This window comes from Setaria italica, chromosome III (assembly GCF_000263155.2).
Source record: "Setaria italica strain Yugu1 chromosome III, Setaria_italica_v2.0, whole genome shotgun sequence".
NCBI classification, from domain to species: domain Eukaryota; kingdom Viridiplantae; phylum Streptophyta; class Magnoliopsida; order Poales; family Poaceae; genus Setaria; species Setaria italica.
In genome coordinates, this window is record NC_028452.1 from 12239359 (window position 1) to 12255085 (window position 15727).

Here is a 15727-nt window from a genome sequence, read left to right on the forward strand (position 1 = left end):
GGTAGACAGGTCAGGGACCGAACATGAAACTAAGGCCAAGTTGGGTCACCTAAATCTTTGACAAAATAGTAACTACCACACAGTTTTGCACAAGAAAGCTTCGCTGTGGTTCAATGGCGATCTATCATATCTTTTATATGTTGCTCATTCTCCCCACTTGAGTACTTGACAAAGATTTCTAGATTCACTACAGAAATCAGGATCATGTATAGTAGAAAATATTTAAAGTGAAGCCACAAGTAACTATTGCAATGCACAAAAGGGGGAAATCAGCTAAATTGACAACTGGTGTTAGCCAACAGGCACGATGATATGGTATGGTAATAGATTTAAGCAATTTTTAGTCTTTTGGATGATACCTATTAAAAGGTGTTGTCTACCAGTACCAGAGTTGTACCCAAACTCATTATTATATTACATACAGATACACGATATGCAATGTTTTCATATAGATGAATTCGTAAGCAAAATAAATGAAAATATAAAACCACGGCCATCAATAGGTAGAGATTTCAGGCAGCAGTCCAGTTTCAGACAGAAACACAAACACGGGTCCAGCAAAATAAATTCAGGTAGGAGTTGCCTGCCTGAAACAACCATCCTCCAGCTAAGATTCAGAGAAATAGGATTCCAATCTTCTAGCATCCAAGAACAAAGCAACAGGTCGTCGGCAAATGCCAACCAAGCCCTCTTCGCCCAACTTGCTCAAGGCCGCAAGCTACCTCTTCGTGGTGCGTTTTCTTCACACAAAGATCAGACATTTCTGGGAACGAGAGCTCACCGGGCTGTACCCAGCTGGAATACCCAGCCTGAACTTCTGTAAACCTCATTGGCTTTCAAGAAAAGCAGAGAATGTTCTCCTTTCAAAAACAAAACAAAAAACGAGAGGTCATCAGGCTGTTGCAGTTGATGCACCGGCGGTTTCCGGGGAGCTTGAGCAGGCCCCGGATGATCTTCTCGTTCCTCTCCTCCTCCTTCACCCTGCTCCCCATCGGACCGCTCCCCTACGAAATTGCGCAGCTCCGGATGCAGAATCGAGCTGCAAGGACCCAGGGGTGTGGGTGAAAATGGCCGGTGGGTGGATTGGAGAAGGCCGAGAGCAAAATGCTTTGGAGATCGAAAGACTTGGCAGCTTTGCTCCTTGCTGTTGTTGGGTGTGTGTGTGAGAGAGAGGGTTTTAAAGAGTTGGTCGCCTCGCTGGCGGCTGACGTGCCCGTCCAGCCGCTGGTCTGGTCGTGCACCGGTCCAGCACGCCACGGCCGTGTCTGCGGGGACTGGACTCGGGGGAGTCGAGGAGGCGGGGACATGGCTGATTACGAAAATGCCCTTGTGTGCTAGACTAGTTGCCACATTGGGATTTCCGAACTGAACAAAAAAGCATGAAACGAACCTACGGCTGCTTGGGATCCGGGAATGCTTCCGATTCTCATGAAATCCATTGTTCCCAACTTCCCATGAATCCTTTGATTTCAAGGAGGAATATAATTTGTATGCAAGGTTTTTTCAAAAAATGATTCGTGTGAAAACTGATCTAGCTGTTTCAAACAGGACCTCAAGTTCTGATTTCTTGCAAAAAGAACCTGAAGCATTTGAACGGTGCGTATTTGCATTATTTGAACCGTTAGTTTAACAGAGACATGTAGTGATGTAGCTGGCCCCTAAACTAATCGGTTAGTTAAATCTTTAAAGGGACATCATCGTCTCGCCGACTTCAGTGATTTTCTAGCTAAGCAACTCGCCAAGACCAAGGCGAATTCAGTCAAATTCAGCAACTCGCATCCCCATCGGCAAGGGCACTTACGCTATCTTGCATACCCAAACGGCCACGGTGCATAATCTAGGCCTGCAAAGGGAGCGGAGGGGGTTGCCCCTCAAAGCGCCCCGCTGAACCCTTTGCGCAAAGGCAGGATCAAGGGTCCATCCGCCCCTTGATTTCTTCCCGTCAGAATGACCCGCGGTGCCCTCCCAAGCAGCTCTACGAGCAACACGTTCCACGAGTACGATGTACGCGATCAGCAAGGCACAGACCAAAATTAAGTTGGAAGAAGATTGTTCTCATTTCTCGTGCAGCTATTAAACATTTACGAGAAAAAACACAGAAAAATAACAAGAAACAGAATCGATAAAAACTCTTAACATACAGTCAGTATTAACCCAATCCAGCGTATCATTGATTTTACAAAACAATGTTTGACTCCAAGCTTTAGCAAGGTAGCGCCAAAATCCAAAATAGCATTCAGACTCCAATTTTGAGCTTGTTTCTGTATCACTTGCTTGTTGCCTTTTTGCTCCCTTTGCCGATTCATGAGACCTGCAACAAAGATAAAATACTGTAAATTCAGAGCGCAATAGATATCAAAACAACGATGTTTTGCTCTAAAGAACAAAAGGAATTAACTTGCATGATTTTTTTTATCTATTGGTTTTCCCAACTACACAAGGATCCATTGTCAGCAACAAAACTGCAGGGAACATCCATGGTAAAAATTATGATTAGTTGTCTTCACATGACTAAAAATTCAGCAACATATTTTATCAAGGAACATCCATGGACAGAGAGAGATTCAGGAAGCTGTTGGATTAATTTCACTACATCATTGTTCCCTTTGCAACTGCAGGGACAGATTGGAAACACCGGCTGTTGCTTTCACCACATCATCGTTCCCTTCGCAACTGCAGACAATCTTGCTCGAAAATTTGGATGCACCGCGAATTAGGAATTTGGAATGCAAGAGAGGGGCCTTGTGAGCGACGAGGAGCAGGAGGAATTAGGAGGGGAGCCAGGCAACGGTGAGCTTTTTCCACGATGATTGCATACAAAGCTTATGTTTCTTAGGAACAAATACATCGTTCTAGAATAAGTTGACTTCGCAGACAGACAGTTTTTCACGACGATTACATACACTGTTCTAGGATAAATTGCTCAGCAAGAACTAACATCATATGCCAGCAGAAGGTTCTAGAATAAATACCTTCTGTTGTTAGTTAACTGTTGGTAACTGAAAGAAGACCTGGTTCGGTATATCCACGTCTAGCATATGCTAGATGTAGATTTAATGCAAAATTCACCAGCCTTCGTGTGGTTCCGTTGAAGCGTCAATTTTCAAATTTTACATATGTTAGATATTGAAAAAACTCCATTTGTTCAAAATATACGTCAGTTTAGGATGTCTCTTGCTCAATCTCTTTTTAATCTTAGACTACTAAGATGTTAAGAGTTACATAGATGTGACAATGTAAGATATATGTTAATCCCTCCATTCTAAAATATAGCTCACTTTTAGTTTTGTGTTAAGCCAAATTTCTTTATATTTAGCTATAATCTGGAGCGGATGAAGAATTAGATTCATCATGAAAAGTGTTTTTAAATATGTAGTTATCTTTCTTTGAAACATCATATTTTTATAGATGTTATTGTCAAAATGTCACCTTGTAGACTGCATCAATATCATAAACGACACGTGTTTTAAACCAAATGGTGTACTTACTTCTTAAAACAAGTTAATCTTTTTAGGATAGTGTTTTGTGAGAAATTAATTTGGCCTTATCATAATTGCATGCACGTTGTTTCTCTAACTCAACACGAGTGATTGCATTTATGCATAGTTTTTGTTTCAGCAGACGACGGTCAACAACACACACATTATGATTTGGTCAATTTTAAAATATTTCAATACAATCTTTTATAGACATGCGTAAGAGTAGAGTGCGCGATGTTTCAGTGAAAAATGTATTTTTATAATTTTATTGAATTTATAAACATATAAAACTCAAAGATGTTTTAAAAAAGTGTCAACGTTGACAATTGCAAATCTCAGCTCAACTTTGCTATTCATGCACGACACGATATGTCGATACCATGGATTATCAAAACTTCAAACATAAATCATAGATGTAAATTCCAGTTCACTTGCCTTAAGTAGGAATAGTGTCCTATACTCCTATGCTTCTTTTACGAGCATGCTTTAGCGTTGATATTGGTGCATGGTTCAATTAGAGTTTTATAGACTTTCTTTTAGTATTTAGTTATTACTAAGCTAATTATGATTTTCTCATCGCGAATGAATTGTATACGAACCTGTCTACACAAATTGGACCCAAACTGAAACCAATCCCAACTAGGAACACAAAACGGGCCGTGCCCGTGTCTTAGGTAGAAGAGCCAGTCCTCTTCTTCGTTTCAAAAAAGAAAAGAAGAGTCCTCTTCGATAAAGCCTTCACAGAAACCGGTCAGCGGGGCCCACATGCAGTGGGCGATGTGGAGTTGTGGACCTGTCCCGCCTGTGTCCGGAAACGGGAAGGACATCTTCAATTCGAGGATTTGGACAGTCCAATGGTTTTAAATCTTTTTTAATCTCATCCAACCTCCCTTCCCGTGGATATCAAACCACCCGCAGAAGCAGAACAACTCGGCGAAGCCTCTCGAACCTTCCAAATTCCGTCGAATCCTTCCCCGAGCCCTGATTCCCTCGCCGAAATCGCGTGATCCGCCTCGCGATCTCTTTGTTCCCACCAATGGCCGACAGGGAGAAGGCGGAGGCGGAGGCTGGGGAGGAGTATGAGAGCGACCTCGACGATGCGCCCCTGGCCGCTCTGCGGCGGCGCGACGCGGCGAGCGACGACGAGGGGGAGGAAGACGACGAGGACGGGGGGACGCCCTTGAGGCGGATAAAGGCCGGATCCGACGCGGATTCCGACGGGCAGGGCGCCCCCGAGGTGTACGACGAGGGCGCGTACGAGGAGGGTGAGGAGTACGAGGAATACGAGGAGGAGGTGTACGGTGAGTTCGAGGAAGGGGGTGGCGGAGGGCGGAGGGTGGCTTCCGAGGCGGTGGCCGCAGTGGGGCAGGAGGGCGAGGACGGGGATGTTGAAAAGGCAGATGAGGCAGGGCCTGGGGAGGAGCAGGAGAAGAAAGGGAACGAGCCCTACGCTGTGCCGACGACCGGCGCCTTCTACATGCACGATGACCGCTTCCAGGAGGGCCGTGGCCGTGGGCGCGGACGCCAAAGGTTCTGCCCTTTCCTTCTTCACTTTGTTGCTTATCCTGCATTCTGCAATTATTTCCACTAGCGATATGAGAATTGGACCATGATAAACACTTCAGAGTCTACCTAGTTGCATTGCTAGTCTGCTTCATCTGCAGCTAACTACAGCAGTTCCTTCTATCTAAGGTCACTCAAAGATCGTAGCATTTTGAATAATGACTAATGCTCTGAAAATGCTTAAAGATCCCATGTACAGTTATAATAATGAATTGTAAAAAAAACTTATGATAAAGCCTACTTATCTAATTTTCACTCATTTACTTAGGAGATGAAAATGGTTAGAATAAGCGTTATATACGTGCATGTTAAGCATGATCCGTAGGACTAGTGACCATAACTTATGCATGCACAACCGTCTCTTATGACAGTATTGTTTATAGAAACATAGAGCAAAAATTTCCAAAATAAAGAAGATAGAGCAAAAAAGTTTAGTGCATAATGTGCTGCATTAAAGAGCGTTTTTTATGTAACTATCAGGAGTTAGCATGAAAACAGACAAGAATTTCTATTAAACAAGGTAAATGGGATTTGAAGCTTGGTATGGAAACCATATAGCTTTGTGTTTAACCAATGGAAATGTATCATGCATCAGTCTAGCTCTTAGGACAGTAATTAATACTTTAATATGCATGGTAAAGGATGATATAAATGAAGTGCTGGATGGGAACTTTGTAAAAAGGTCAAGATAGTTCATCTACATGATTTTTCTTGTGGATATTTTGATACTATATTATCATCACATCTAAAAAAAATGATACTGCATATATTCTTTTTTTAAATAAAAAGTGGCCTAACCTGTGAATGAACTGTGTGCTGAGCTCAGTCAGACTAGAGAACTTTGACTATATTGCATGAATGTTCTACCTTAACATAAAATACATTGATGTGATGCATGGTCACATGGATTGTTTATGATTGAAGATTTGAACTTTTGATTGCTATCTAATAGTTCCATATTGCCCATGCAGGAGAATAGTGAACAGTAGAAAGTTGTGGAGTCCTAAAGAGGATCAAGCCTGGGTCCATGACAGATTTGATGAGATGGATCTGCATGATTTTCATGGTGACAATGTAAGTGTTATGTTTTCTTATTTTGTATTTATGGATGCATCCTTTCTTAACAAGTTGCTGTTTCTTCAACTGTACTTTCAGCCAAAAAGAAATCAGGGAGGTCGCTTTAGAGGACGTGGTGGTGGGCCTGGGGGTAGAACTCGTGGTATGGGCCGTGGTAATTTCAGAGGCAACAGATCTCGAACGTACTATCATGAAAGTAGCAAGAACTACAGTTATGTTCCAAAGGAATCTCATTCTTACAATGATAACACCAAGAATGCCCGACATGCTTTGCCGGATAATGGGAAGAACAGAGTTTCAAAACCGTCTCGTGCCCACTATGATGATGTCAAAAATCATGACATTGTTCCCAAAGAATCTCGTACTTACTATGGTGATGCTAAAAGTCAAAAGAATACACCAAGAGTAGTTCGAGGAAGAGGCTCCAAGCGCTACCAACCACGTTTGAGAAGCAATGCTGATATATCTTCAGGACAAAATAATAAGTGAGTGAAAGTCTTTTTACGCAGTCTTGTGTCTCAGTACCTTTGTTATGATATGTATATAACTAATGGAATCATTGTTTCTGTTATCACATTTCAGATCTCAAGGTCTTGAAGCCACTTCATCAAATACCAACTTGGGACAAAACCAAGCCCAAACATCAAATTCTCAACCTGAACCAGTTCATCCAATTAAGCAAACCATTGCCTCAAACTTGAATTCGGCTTCACCACCATTTTACCCTTCTCGATCGTCCAATCAAGAATTTCCAGTTAGTCAAGGAGGGAATGCACAACTTAGCAGTACCCTATTAAGAGGAAAGGCCTTTGTACCATCTGTTGGGCATGTTGAAGCTGCTATGAAGGGAATGAATAGACCTGCATTGTCCTCAAATGGTCCATTTCCTGCATTTCCTGTATCTAGTAATCAAGCCAACAGAGATTATGTTCAGCCTGCCCATCCAGTTGTTCAACAAAATCCAGTTCAATCACCTTCTCAAGCTGTGCCCAGGATGCCTGCCCAGATGTTCGGTGCAAGATTCAGCAATAGCAATAAAATATCACCTGTACAACCTACAATTTCGAGTGATGACACAGAACTTTCTTCACCTAGTGGATCAAAAAAATTTGATTCTCGATTAACAGTTGGACAACCTGGTGATCAAGGAGAAGAGCGTACTTCTTTTACATATGGTGGAACTCATGTTCTTGGGGCTACAGGGGCCATGGGCCTTACGCTTGGGGACCAAAATTTCCATGGTACCCCAGCACTGCTGCCAGGTTTGTATCTTCACTCAGTAAAATATAAGTTTGATAACATAAGTGGTAAATTCTAACATGGATTAGGGGTATTTAGTAATCTGAAAGATTTTACTTCTTAATTGATACTAAAGAGTAGGCTACTGTGCATTATGAGGGATAGTATTTAGTACTGCCTCCGTCATCCATCAATGTAGATTTTTACCCATAATTTGTCTTACAATATATTTGTCAAATGCTACAAAATTAGTATCTATCTTAATGCCACTTCGAATGCAAATCTCTTGATGCAACTTGTGTACACCAAATATGCATAGAATGTAACTAATTGTTGGTCAAAATGTTTAAAGTTTTTTTTCCGATCTCCATACTTGTTTTAGCCTGCATATGCTTTATCATATTAATCAAACTATGAACTCGTTTCTTTGACACAGTTATGCGGTTTGGAGGTCAGCGTCCAGTTGGGCCTGGTGTTCCTTCGATTGGTATGGCTCTGCCAGGATTTGTGTCTCAACAACAACTTGGTCTCAGCAATTCTGAGATGACTTGGTAAGGACTTGGCTATCTCTGGACCTTCCAAAAGAACATTTGTTTTGTTTTCTGGAATTATAGTTGGTGCAATGTGGTATTGTACTAAGTTAGCATTCTGCTCTTGGGATGTGATTGGGGGAGAGTATGAATTGACATTAACCACATGAAGTAGACATTATACATTCATACCAGTGTGGTAAAGCAATCACGATTACATACTAACTTGGTCAAACTGATTGATGTCATTGTATTTATCAGTTGAAGTGCCGATATGGTACTCATATTTAGCCTGTACCTAAGTACCTAACTCTTCTTTATTTGTTATATTCCAATGACATTAGGCTACCAATATTGACTGGTGCCTCTGGAGCCCTAGGAGCACCTTATGGTTCACCTTATATCTCTATGGATGGAAGCTATTACTCCCGACCATCTGAACAAGCATCTTCATCAGGTTCTATTGGGTATGTTAGTCTGATACTCAAATATGATGCAATATGGAATTTCTGGATTTCAGTTGCATGTTACTAAATGAGGATGGTTATTCTTTCTGCCTCATCATGTCCCTCCTGTATGCAGAGAACCTAGTGCAAATAATGCCTCTTCTCTGTTGAAACCTCAAGAAATAACAGGTAATAAATCTAGATTCCCTTTTACTCTACTTGGCAATTCTTCGACAGAATTTATTTTAATTATGTTAGTAGCTTTGCCTGAACTGTGTCCTAGAAATGTTTTGACACCTTTCCCTGTTTGCAGAGGTTGCAAGTGGGGAACCCAGTCAACGTCAAAATAAACCTCGCCGGTATGTTAAAAACTAACAAAACGCATGTGATATGCTAATTTATGCTCTCTACTTTAATACTATCTGCTGACATCATTCCACCTTTTGTTTTGCCAAAGATACTCGGAGATGAACTTTGGCCAATGAACATAGTGATGATGGAAATTAATGAGGGCTCACTATCAGCTTTGGGTCTGAGTAAGACCTGTGCAAGACACATGCCTTCCCGAGTCCTTGCAACATTTCACTGTCTGATGTCTAGCACTTTGGGCTATCTTGTACCCCCAAAACGCCAGGTATATCCGCTTTTCCTGTTGCACAGCCTCAGATCCTGTACTGGTTTGTTGTATATCTTTCTGTTCACAGTTAAGTCTTAGTGAAGTAGTGAAGAACCTGGTCTGAAGGATATTTTCATTAGTGTAGATATTATACTCTAAACTTGAGCTTAGGATCTGGTTTCAGCGCTTATCCGCACTGTTAGTTGTGGTACAGGTTCTGACAAACTTGACACCGCACATGTGCAGGTTTGACAGCTGAAGGTGTCCAAATCCTCACTATGGTCATTTGCTGTGATTATTCTGATGGTCTGGTGTTGTTACATTATTAGGTGAGTTTGTCACATTGTTTGTCATTTCAAGTATTTGAATCGGTGGTCCTTGCTTATGCAAAGCGAACATTGTCTGACCCTGGTGTCCTAATTTATTAGGTGAGATTTACACGGTATATGTTACCACATTATCGAGCGCCTGTGACATTGCGTGCAGTCATAAGCGTGAAGGTCGTGATGGAAATCGTGAGAGGTCCCCGTCCTGTAAAGAAGCTCGTGTCTCATGGTGTGCTTGGGTTTGCAACTTGCTTCTGTGCCTGCCTTCTTGGCTTGCATCCATTGTGTTTGTGAACAACTTGTTATCTGATGCACTGTGTTCAAGATAATATTTTCCACGACAATAGTACGGTGTTAGTAGTTAATAGCATATAGTAGCATGATTTATGGTGGTTGATCTTTCTTGGGATGCCGGCAGCTTTAGGCACTTGGCATCCGAGAGGAAAGGGCACGCTGAGCTGCTCGCTGCATATGTTATATGCTCATCTGGAGATTTGTCGCTCGGCACTTTTGGAGCATGTTCACCTTGTCCTGTTGCTTAAGAGATGAGCTGCCCTTTCCATGGCATCATGAGCTCATGGAGATTTTTCGTTCAGTGCGCGTGTGCGATTGCTGCTCTGTATAGTTGCATTACTAGAACGAGAACAGAGGGGGCAGAGCCGTGCCATATCGCTGGCACATCCGATCCCCTGTTGCCCGTTGGTGACCGTAGCCGTGCGCCGACCGATCCAACAGGATTTTGTGCTGGTCCAGAGCCCAGACCAGTACGGGGTCCCCTGCCCTCCGATCCCACGGCATCAAGCTTTGCCTGTGCCGCCGATCAGGAGCAGGACCAGCACCTGCACTGGATCTTAAACATGAGGATATAAACCTATGAAATGGAGTAGAAAACGTACGCGGCGATTAGCTAGCCATTCGAGGTGACTCCCTTTCTTTGCTTCTGGATCTTTAACAGTCAGGGCCAGCCAATCGGCAACATAGCCTTTCACTTGCATGATCACTCTTTAGAACCAATGATTGAGCTTTACCCAAGACATTGTCATCTAGTGTGATCAAATAACCATGCGATTCCATCGCCTATTGGTATCGAGTACATTGTCACATGGAGAGCTCGGCACCTTGTCTCCCGTCGGGTTTTCCGGCTGCAAAAATAGCTGTTGCCCTTGATCCTTTCGCTCGCAAGATGTTCAGATACATGTACATGAGCATAGCGAGCCCTACCACTGAGCCGGCACTGTTGGTAGTTTGGTACCTGGTAGGGGTAGGTCTAGCTACCGGCCTACTGGTCGCGTACCAGCCTCTCGCTGATCTCTTGCAGCAGCAGCAGCGGAGCCAGAGGTGGCGCCCATGGCCACTGTACGGAGCCTTCATTTACCATGCGCATAAGTGGCTAGATCTCGCCCCCCTACGATAATACGAGCTAGACTAGACTAGAACATTGGCTGCTTCTCCCTTTTAAGAGAGAATCGTCGACGCCATTGCTTTGCTTTGCTTGTAGAGTGGGAGTGAGAGGGTTATTAGGAAGTGAAGGGCACGGCGTCGGCGATGAGGCGGCGGCTGCGCTTGGGGAGGGTCCTGGACTGCTTCTCCTTGTCCCTGCAGTGCGCGGGCACCTGCGCGTGCATCCGCGCGCCGGGGGACGAGGACGAGGAGGCGGTGGCCGTAGAGAGGGAGGCGCTGGTGGCGAGCGATCGCCGGCAGCAGCTGCAGGACCAGGTGCTGCGGCTCAGGGACCTCGTCGACGGGTCCAGGACGCTCGGCTTCCATCTGCAACCCAAGGTACTGGTTCGTTCTCTACTTTCTCCACTATGTATGAGATGCGGCGTGCAATGCGCTGATTGCACCATTGTCCGGCATGTCTTGCTATACTCTTGACGTGATGCAGACGGTGGAGCTGAGGGTGTCCATGCACTGCAACGGCTGCGCCAGGAAAGTTCAGAAGCACATCTCCAAGATGGAAGGTATCATTATCAACCGCAACATTTTTACTCTGTCACTGGATCACTGCAATTTTTATTTGCCAATCAAAGTGAACTCAGCTCCAGATTCATGCCAAACTTAGGCTGTTCTTGTCACTTGTCAGGAAGCAAACTGTGGCAAACCACAGTCCCTTTTCGGTATAGAGTTCAGAGTTGTCCCTCCTCCCTCGTTTGCAGCTACTCTACTTTAGGCGTTGCCCAAAGTTTGGAGGTGCAAAAGTACTATTGTAGCACTGTAGCACAATGTAGCGTTTCGTTTGTATTTGTGAATTATTATCCAAATATTGACTAATTAGGCTCAAAAGATTCGTCTCGCAAAGTACAACAAAACTGTGCAATTAGTTTTTGATTTCGTCTACATTTAGTACTCCATGCATGTGCTGCAAGTTTGATGTGATGAGAATTTTTTTTTTTTGCATAGTGTCAAAGTTATGAGTTTTGGTGAACTGAACATGGCCTTATTTGCATTGGACAGCCAGATTTCTTTCCCCATTTGAACAAAAACCAGACCTTTCCCTGCAGACCATACCTCATCAGGTCTGTTCTCCAACTGACTGTAGGCATCTTTCTTCTTTCGAAATGGCCACTACGAAAAAAAAAAAACCCGTAAGAGGTCGAGGATGGTGACGTATGGTACGGCGAGTCGGCGACCATTGAGACCGGCGCTTTTACGCACCGGCGATCCATTTACCTGTCCTTCCAGGCTTCCAGCCACTGCAGTACTGCACTGCATGCCATGCCTGCATCCCCATGTCCTGCATTTAACCCTGATCCTCTCAGCCTGGCCCTGAAGACGATCGATCATGAATTCATGATCCTGGTTTATCATGCATTCGTATCTTCAGCAGCGCAGGACACCAGCTACTCTGTTCATCTCGGGAGATCGGATCGATGACGCAGCTAGGATCTAGGCTGGCATTTATTGGTCTGGAGAAGTTGCACTGAATGCCGCTGCCGTATGATACCAGTGTACGTACGTAGCAGTGGCACTGTGGCCGTACTGTACCGTCCGGTACAACCGCTGCCGGCTGCTGCGGCCATGTCCTTGCGTGTTCATAAGTCACAGGATTATTGGTCACCAGTTCTTGGTCTCGTCAGCGATCAAATCGCATCGCGTGCCTGGCCATTCACGGACATGCCTTGGCCATTGGCCGTCGGTCGCTTGGGGTTGGCCGGTTGGGGGCCGGGGCCCCGGGCGTTCACGGCATGACGGCAACTGCCATCTCGTAGCCGCACGCTGATCTGTCACCGGCGCGGCGGCACTGTAGCGGTGGCCTTCCCCTGTTCCAACTCCGCACGCACATGCTCGTCCTGCGCACATGTCGCGTGCCCGAATGCCATTTGCCAATAGATATTCTTGAGAGTTAATTGTCTACTGCTAGGTTTTATCCGAAAGATTGGTCTGGTTTGTGCTGCAGGCGTGACATGGTTCGAGGTGGATCTGGAGAGCAAGAAGGTGGTGGTGAAGGGGGACGTGACGCCGTTCGAGGTGCTGCAGAGCGTCTCCAAGGTCAAGTTCGCGCAGCTCTGGATCGCCGGCGGGCCGCAACGCAGCTGACCGGCTGCCGTCGCTGCCACTGCAGGCCGCTGCGTTTCCTCACGGCCGTGTGGTTATCGTAGTTCTGTACTTATGTGGTGTAATGGTGTTGCTGCTGCTTGCTGGTATACTTGACACTGTGTCAACAGGGCAGGGAGTTTGATATCTCCTCTCCGAGGGCTGTACAAATCGCAGTGCGCTGCGCTATCAAAGCAGTGAAAGGCAATTATTTTTAGAAAAAGCAGTGAAAGGCCAATTTTTTTATAAAAAAAAGAAGGAAAAAACATAGACGCTTTTATCAGAGAGGACGACGATGTGTGTTTGGATACACATTGAATGGGCGGACTTTCCCATCTGGGCCCATGTAAAGCCCACATGAAAGACGCTCGTTGGCATTTTGACAGATGCTGGAACCATATCATTTCCCCCAAAATTGGTATTTTTAGGATAGTATGAACAGTAACAAAAGATGCTTAAAAAACAGTAACAAAAGATGACTACAACCATATGAAAACATTAGCTTTCGTCAGTCGCCACCAGCCATACTGCTTACAACTACATGCAGCAAAAAAGGCGGAAACACTCCAGCAGCTACGAACAACACCAGCTGCTCTCACAGATTATTCTTTCCTTACAGTTATAACCACACACAAGATTTCACACGGCAGCTAGCTTGCGAACTCAGGCACTGCTTATCTGAACAGGCATGTTGATCATCCGAGATATTTACACGCGTGGAAAGTCATCGCCTGGTTATCATCTGAAGCTTACCACTTAGATGCATTTTTCGTCATCATCATCGTCACCATCTTGTTAGGCTGCAGTGTATGCCACAACCCATTGCAGCTACGTTCTGAACTTAGGCATAGCGGAGCTGATGAGATTGTGCTTGCTTATACTCTGCTCTACCCGAGTATTTCCGTCAGTCATTGGCTTCTGAACGCACTATGAAGCTGGGAAATGCCATGGTAATGTCCCTGGACAATCAGAAAGTAATCAGGTTTGTTTTTTGGAAGAAAAGATCACATGAAAATAACAACTTGAGAAATACGATTCCTAGGGGAGATGCACTACTCACTGCAAATATGGTAGTGACATGCTTCTCAATGCTGACGGGTTCTTCTTCACAAATTCCTCCCATTCCTCAGGATCTATCTTGCCATCTCCATTCGAGTCCCCTTGACTGAATGTCTGCAGTCCAAACAGAGCGGCACAACACAACACATGTTAAAATTAAGAAAAAAAACTGAGATCTTGCAAAGAAGCACTTGAAGACTACTTCAGTATATCAATTACATTATCCACAATCGCCTCGACGGTGCTATCTGAAAGACAGAGATCCGACTCGTCTAGAAGCGCCAAGACCATCTCCCTGAGCTGTTTGAAAGAACAAACAAACATGAGTGAAAACTGTATAAGCTGCAAACCACAGCTGCAGTATGTTACAAGAACAGAAGAGAATGCTAGCTGTATTTGTTGAAAAACAGAAGAGAATGCTAGCTGTATGTGTTGAAAAACAGAAGAAAATACTAGCTGTATGTTGAAAAATGCGAAGAGAGATGCTCACCTCTTCTTTCTCGATGTAACCTGTCCCCCTTAGATCATACAGCTTGAACGCGACTGCAAAGAGAGGACGAGAAATCCAAATCAAACAGGTCAATTCCCCAGCATGCATGAGAAGAATATGAAAATACATGAGGTAGGCAGTTCGTACACGCTGTCTTCTCCGATGTAGGCGCTTTGGGGTGGAATATGCTGAGCGATCGCACGAACTCCTCGAAATCGATCACCCCATTCCGCTTGAGATCGAACAGATCGAAGACCTGCATGCCACGAAGAACACGAGCCCGAGCCGTCAATTTGTGCACGATCGATCGCTTGCCGCCTGGCAGGGCAGGAGCAACAGTGAAGTGATGGAAACAGAGGAGAGATGCTCACTCACTCACCCTGTCCGCGAAGAGGTTCGCCTTCTTGCTGTTCCTGAACAAGGCGAGCTGGAACTCCTCCTGACCAACAGCAAAACATCATGGATCAGCGCAATGAGCGTAAGCCGATTTTTTCTGACGGAGATGGGTATCCACAATGGCGCACCTTGTGGATGAGGCCGTCCTTGATGATGGAGAAGCTCATCTTCTTGTACAGCTCGTACAGCGCCTCCACCTCGTTCACCGTGACTGCCGACAACCACCAGAACCCGTCAGCACGAAATCTATCGATCTATCTAAACCTTGCTGCGCGGCAATCAATCAATCAATGGAGGTGCACTCACATGAGGTCCCGGACGCGAGCGCGGCGAGCTCCTTGCACCCCGCCGCGCGCGCCCCGAACTGCCTCGACGACGCGCACCCCATGTATGGCGCCGGCGAGCGAGATCGAGTCCGCCGCCGAGCCGGCCGAAACGAGACGACGACGCTCCGGTCGAGCCGGGAAATCTATGTAACGTTGTGTGATGCGGGGGGACGGGGGGGATGGGGGGAGAGTCGGGTCCGGCGCTCGGCTCTGCGCCTCTACTTTGCTCTGCGCGACTGCCGTCGTCACGCGCGGAAAATCTCCCGGTTTGCCGTCTGTCTGTCTCCTTGCTGGAGTCACGCACGGCACGGGCCCGCCCAAGCTTTATATAAGCCTTTTGTGTGCCGCGCAGGCGCGGAGTTGGCGGCACGCGTGGACCCCCCGGGGCGCCGGGAGCGCGACGGGTGCGCCGAATCTGGAGGGCGGCGCGAGCCGATCCACGTCTGCGCCTGTGCCCTGTGCCCTGTGCCTGTGCTGTGATCCACCACCAGGGTCCAGGGTCCAGAGTGTCATGACCAGGCCTTGGGCCTTGTAATAGGAATAGGAGTGGGTATGAGTTGGGCCTGCGAGCCTTGAGTGTTGGGCCAAAGGAGCTCATGTAAGCTGGCCCATGTCGGGCAGTACTTGAACCTCCCTGAACCTGGAT

The 15727-nt window shown here is 45.6% G+C and overlaps 3 protein-coding genes across 3 annotated transcripts; 2 read left to right on the forward strand and 1 right to left on the reverse strand.

Annotated features, from left to right (window-relative positions):
* The first annotated feature begins 4346 nt into the window (after positions 1 to 4346).
* Positions 4347 to 9822, forward strand: LOC101778222 (protein MLN51 homolog). Its single transcript, XM_004961340.3, has 11 exons — positions 4347 to 5009; positions 6014 to 6116; positions 6198 to 6604; positions 6702 to 7381; positions 7795 to 7909; positions 8233 to 8355; positions 8471 to 8523; positions 8648 to 8693; positions 8792 to 8968; positions 9197 to 9279; positions 9379 to 9822. Exons 1-9 carry the CDS (start codon positions 4516 to 4518, stop codon positions 8817 to 8819), a joined length of 2049 nt encoding a protein of 682 aa, XP_004961397.1. The 5' UTR covers positions 4347 to 4515; the 3' UTR covers positions 8820 to 8968; positions 9197 to 9279; positions 9379 to 9822.
* A 682-nt stretch (positions 9823 to 10504) lies between these two features.
* Positions 10505 to 13033, forward strand: LOC101778622 (protein SODIUM POTASSIUM ROOT DEFECTIVE 2). The gene is made up of 3 exons (XM_004961341.3): positions 10505 to 11055; positions 11162 to 11237; positions 12674 to 13033. The coding sequence occupies exons 1-3, from the start codon at positions 10822 to 10824 to the stop codon at positions 12811 to 12813; spliced, it is 450 nt and encodes a 149-aa protein (XP_004961398.1). The 5' UTR covers positions 10505 to 10821; the 3' UTR covers positions 12814 to 13033.
* A 180-nt stretch (positions 13034 to 13213) lies between these two features.
* On the reverse strand, positions 13214 to 15344 carry LOC101779032 (calcineurin B-like protein 4). Its single transcript, XM_004961342.4, has 8 exons — positions 15062 to 15344; positions 14884 to 14966; positions 14739 to 14798; positions 14507 to 14615; positions 14360 to 14412; positions 14089 to 14169; positions 13871 to 13983; positions 13214 to 13769 (listed from the first exon to the last, which is right to left on the reverse strand). Exons 1-8 carry the CDS (start codon positions 15141 to 15143, stop codon positions 13715 to 13717), a joined length of 636 nt encoding a protein of 211 aa, XP_004961399.1. The 5' UTR covers positions 15144 to 15344; the 3' UTR covers positions 13214 to 13714.
* Between the last annotated feature and the right edge of the window lie 383 nt (positions 15345 to 15727).

Excerpts from the sequence above, each read along its gene's own strand:
- LOC101778222 (XM_004961340.3), top strand. The coding sequence starts at position 4,516 with ATGGCCGACAGGGAGAAGGCGGAGGCGGAGGCTGGGGAGGAGTATGAG. Across the intron at positions 8,356-8,470 it reads TCTTCATCAGGTTCTATTGG|AGAACCTAGTGCAAATAATG; the intron begins GTATGTTAGTCT and ends TCCTGTATGCAG. Across the intron at positions 8,524-8,647 it reads GAAACCTCAAGAAATAACAG|AGGTTGCAAGTGGGGAACCC; the intron begins GTAATAAATCTA and ends CCCTGTTTGCAG.
- LOC101778622 (XM_004961341.3), top strand. The coding sequence starts at position 10,822 with ATGAGGCGGCGGCTGCGCTTGGGGAGGGTCCTGGACTGCTTCTCCTTG. Across the intron at positions 11,056-11,161 it reads GCTTCCATCTGCAACCCAAG|ACGGTGGAGCTGAGGGTGTC; the intron begins GTACTGGTTCGT and ends GACGTGATGCAG. Across the intron at positions 11,238-12,673 it reads GCACATCTCCAAGATGGAAG|GCGTGACATGGTTCGAGGTG; the intron begins GTATCATTATCA and ends TTTGTGCTGCAG.
- LOC101779032 (XM_004961342.4), bottom strand. The coding sequence starts at position 15,143 with ATGGGGTGCGCGTCGTCGAGGCAGTTCGGGGCGCGCGCGGCGGGGTGC. Across the intron at positions 14,967-15,061 it reads GCTCGCGTCCGGGACCTCAT|TCACGGTGAACGAGGTGGAG; the intron begins GTGAGTGCACCT and ends GGTTGTCGGCAG. Across the intron at positions 14,616-14,738 it reads CGAACCTCTTCGCGGACAGG|GTCTTCGATCTGTTCGATCT; the intron begins GTGAGTGAGTGA and ends CGTGGCATGCAG.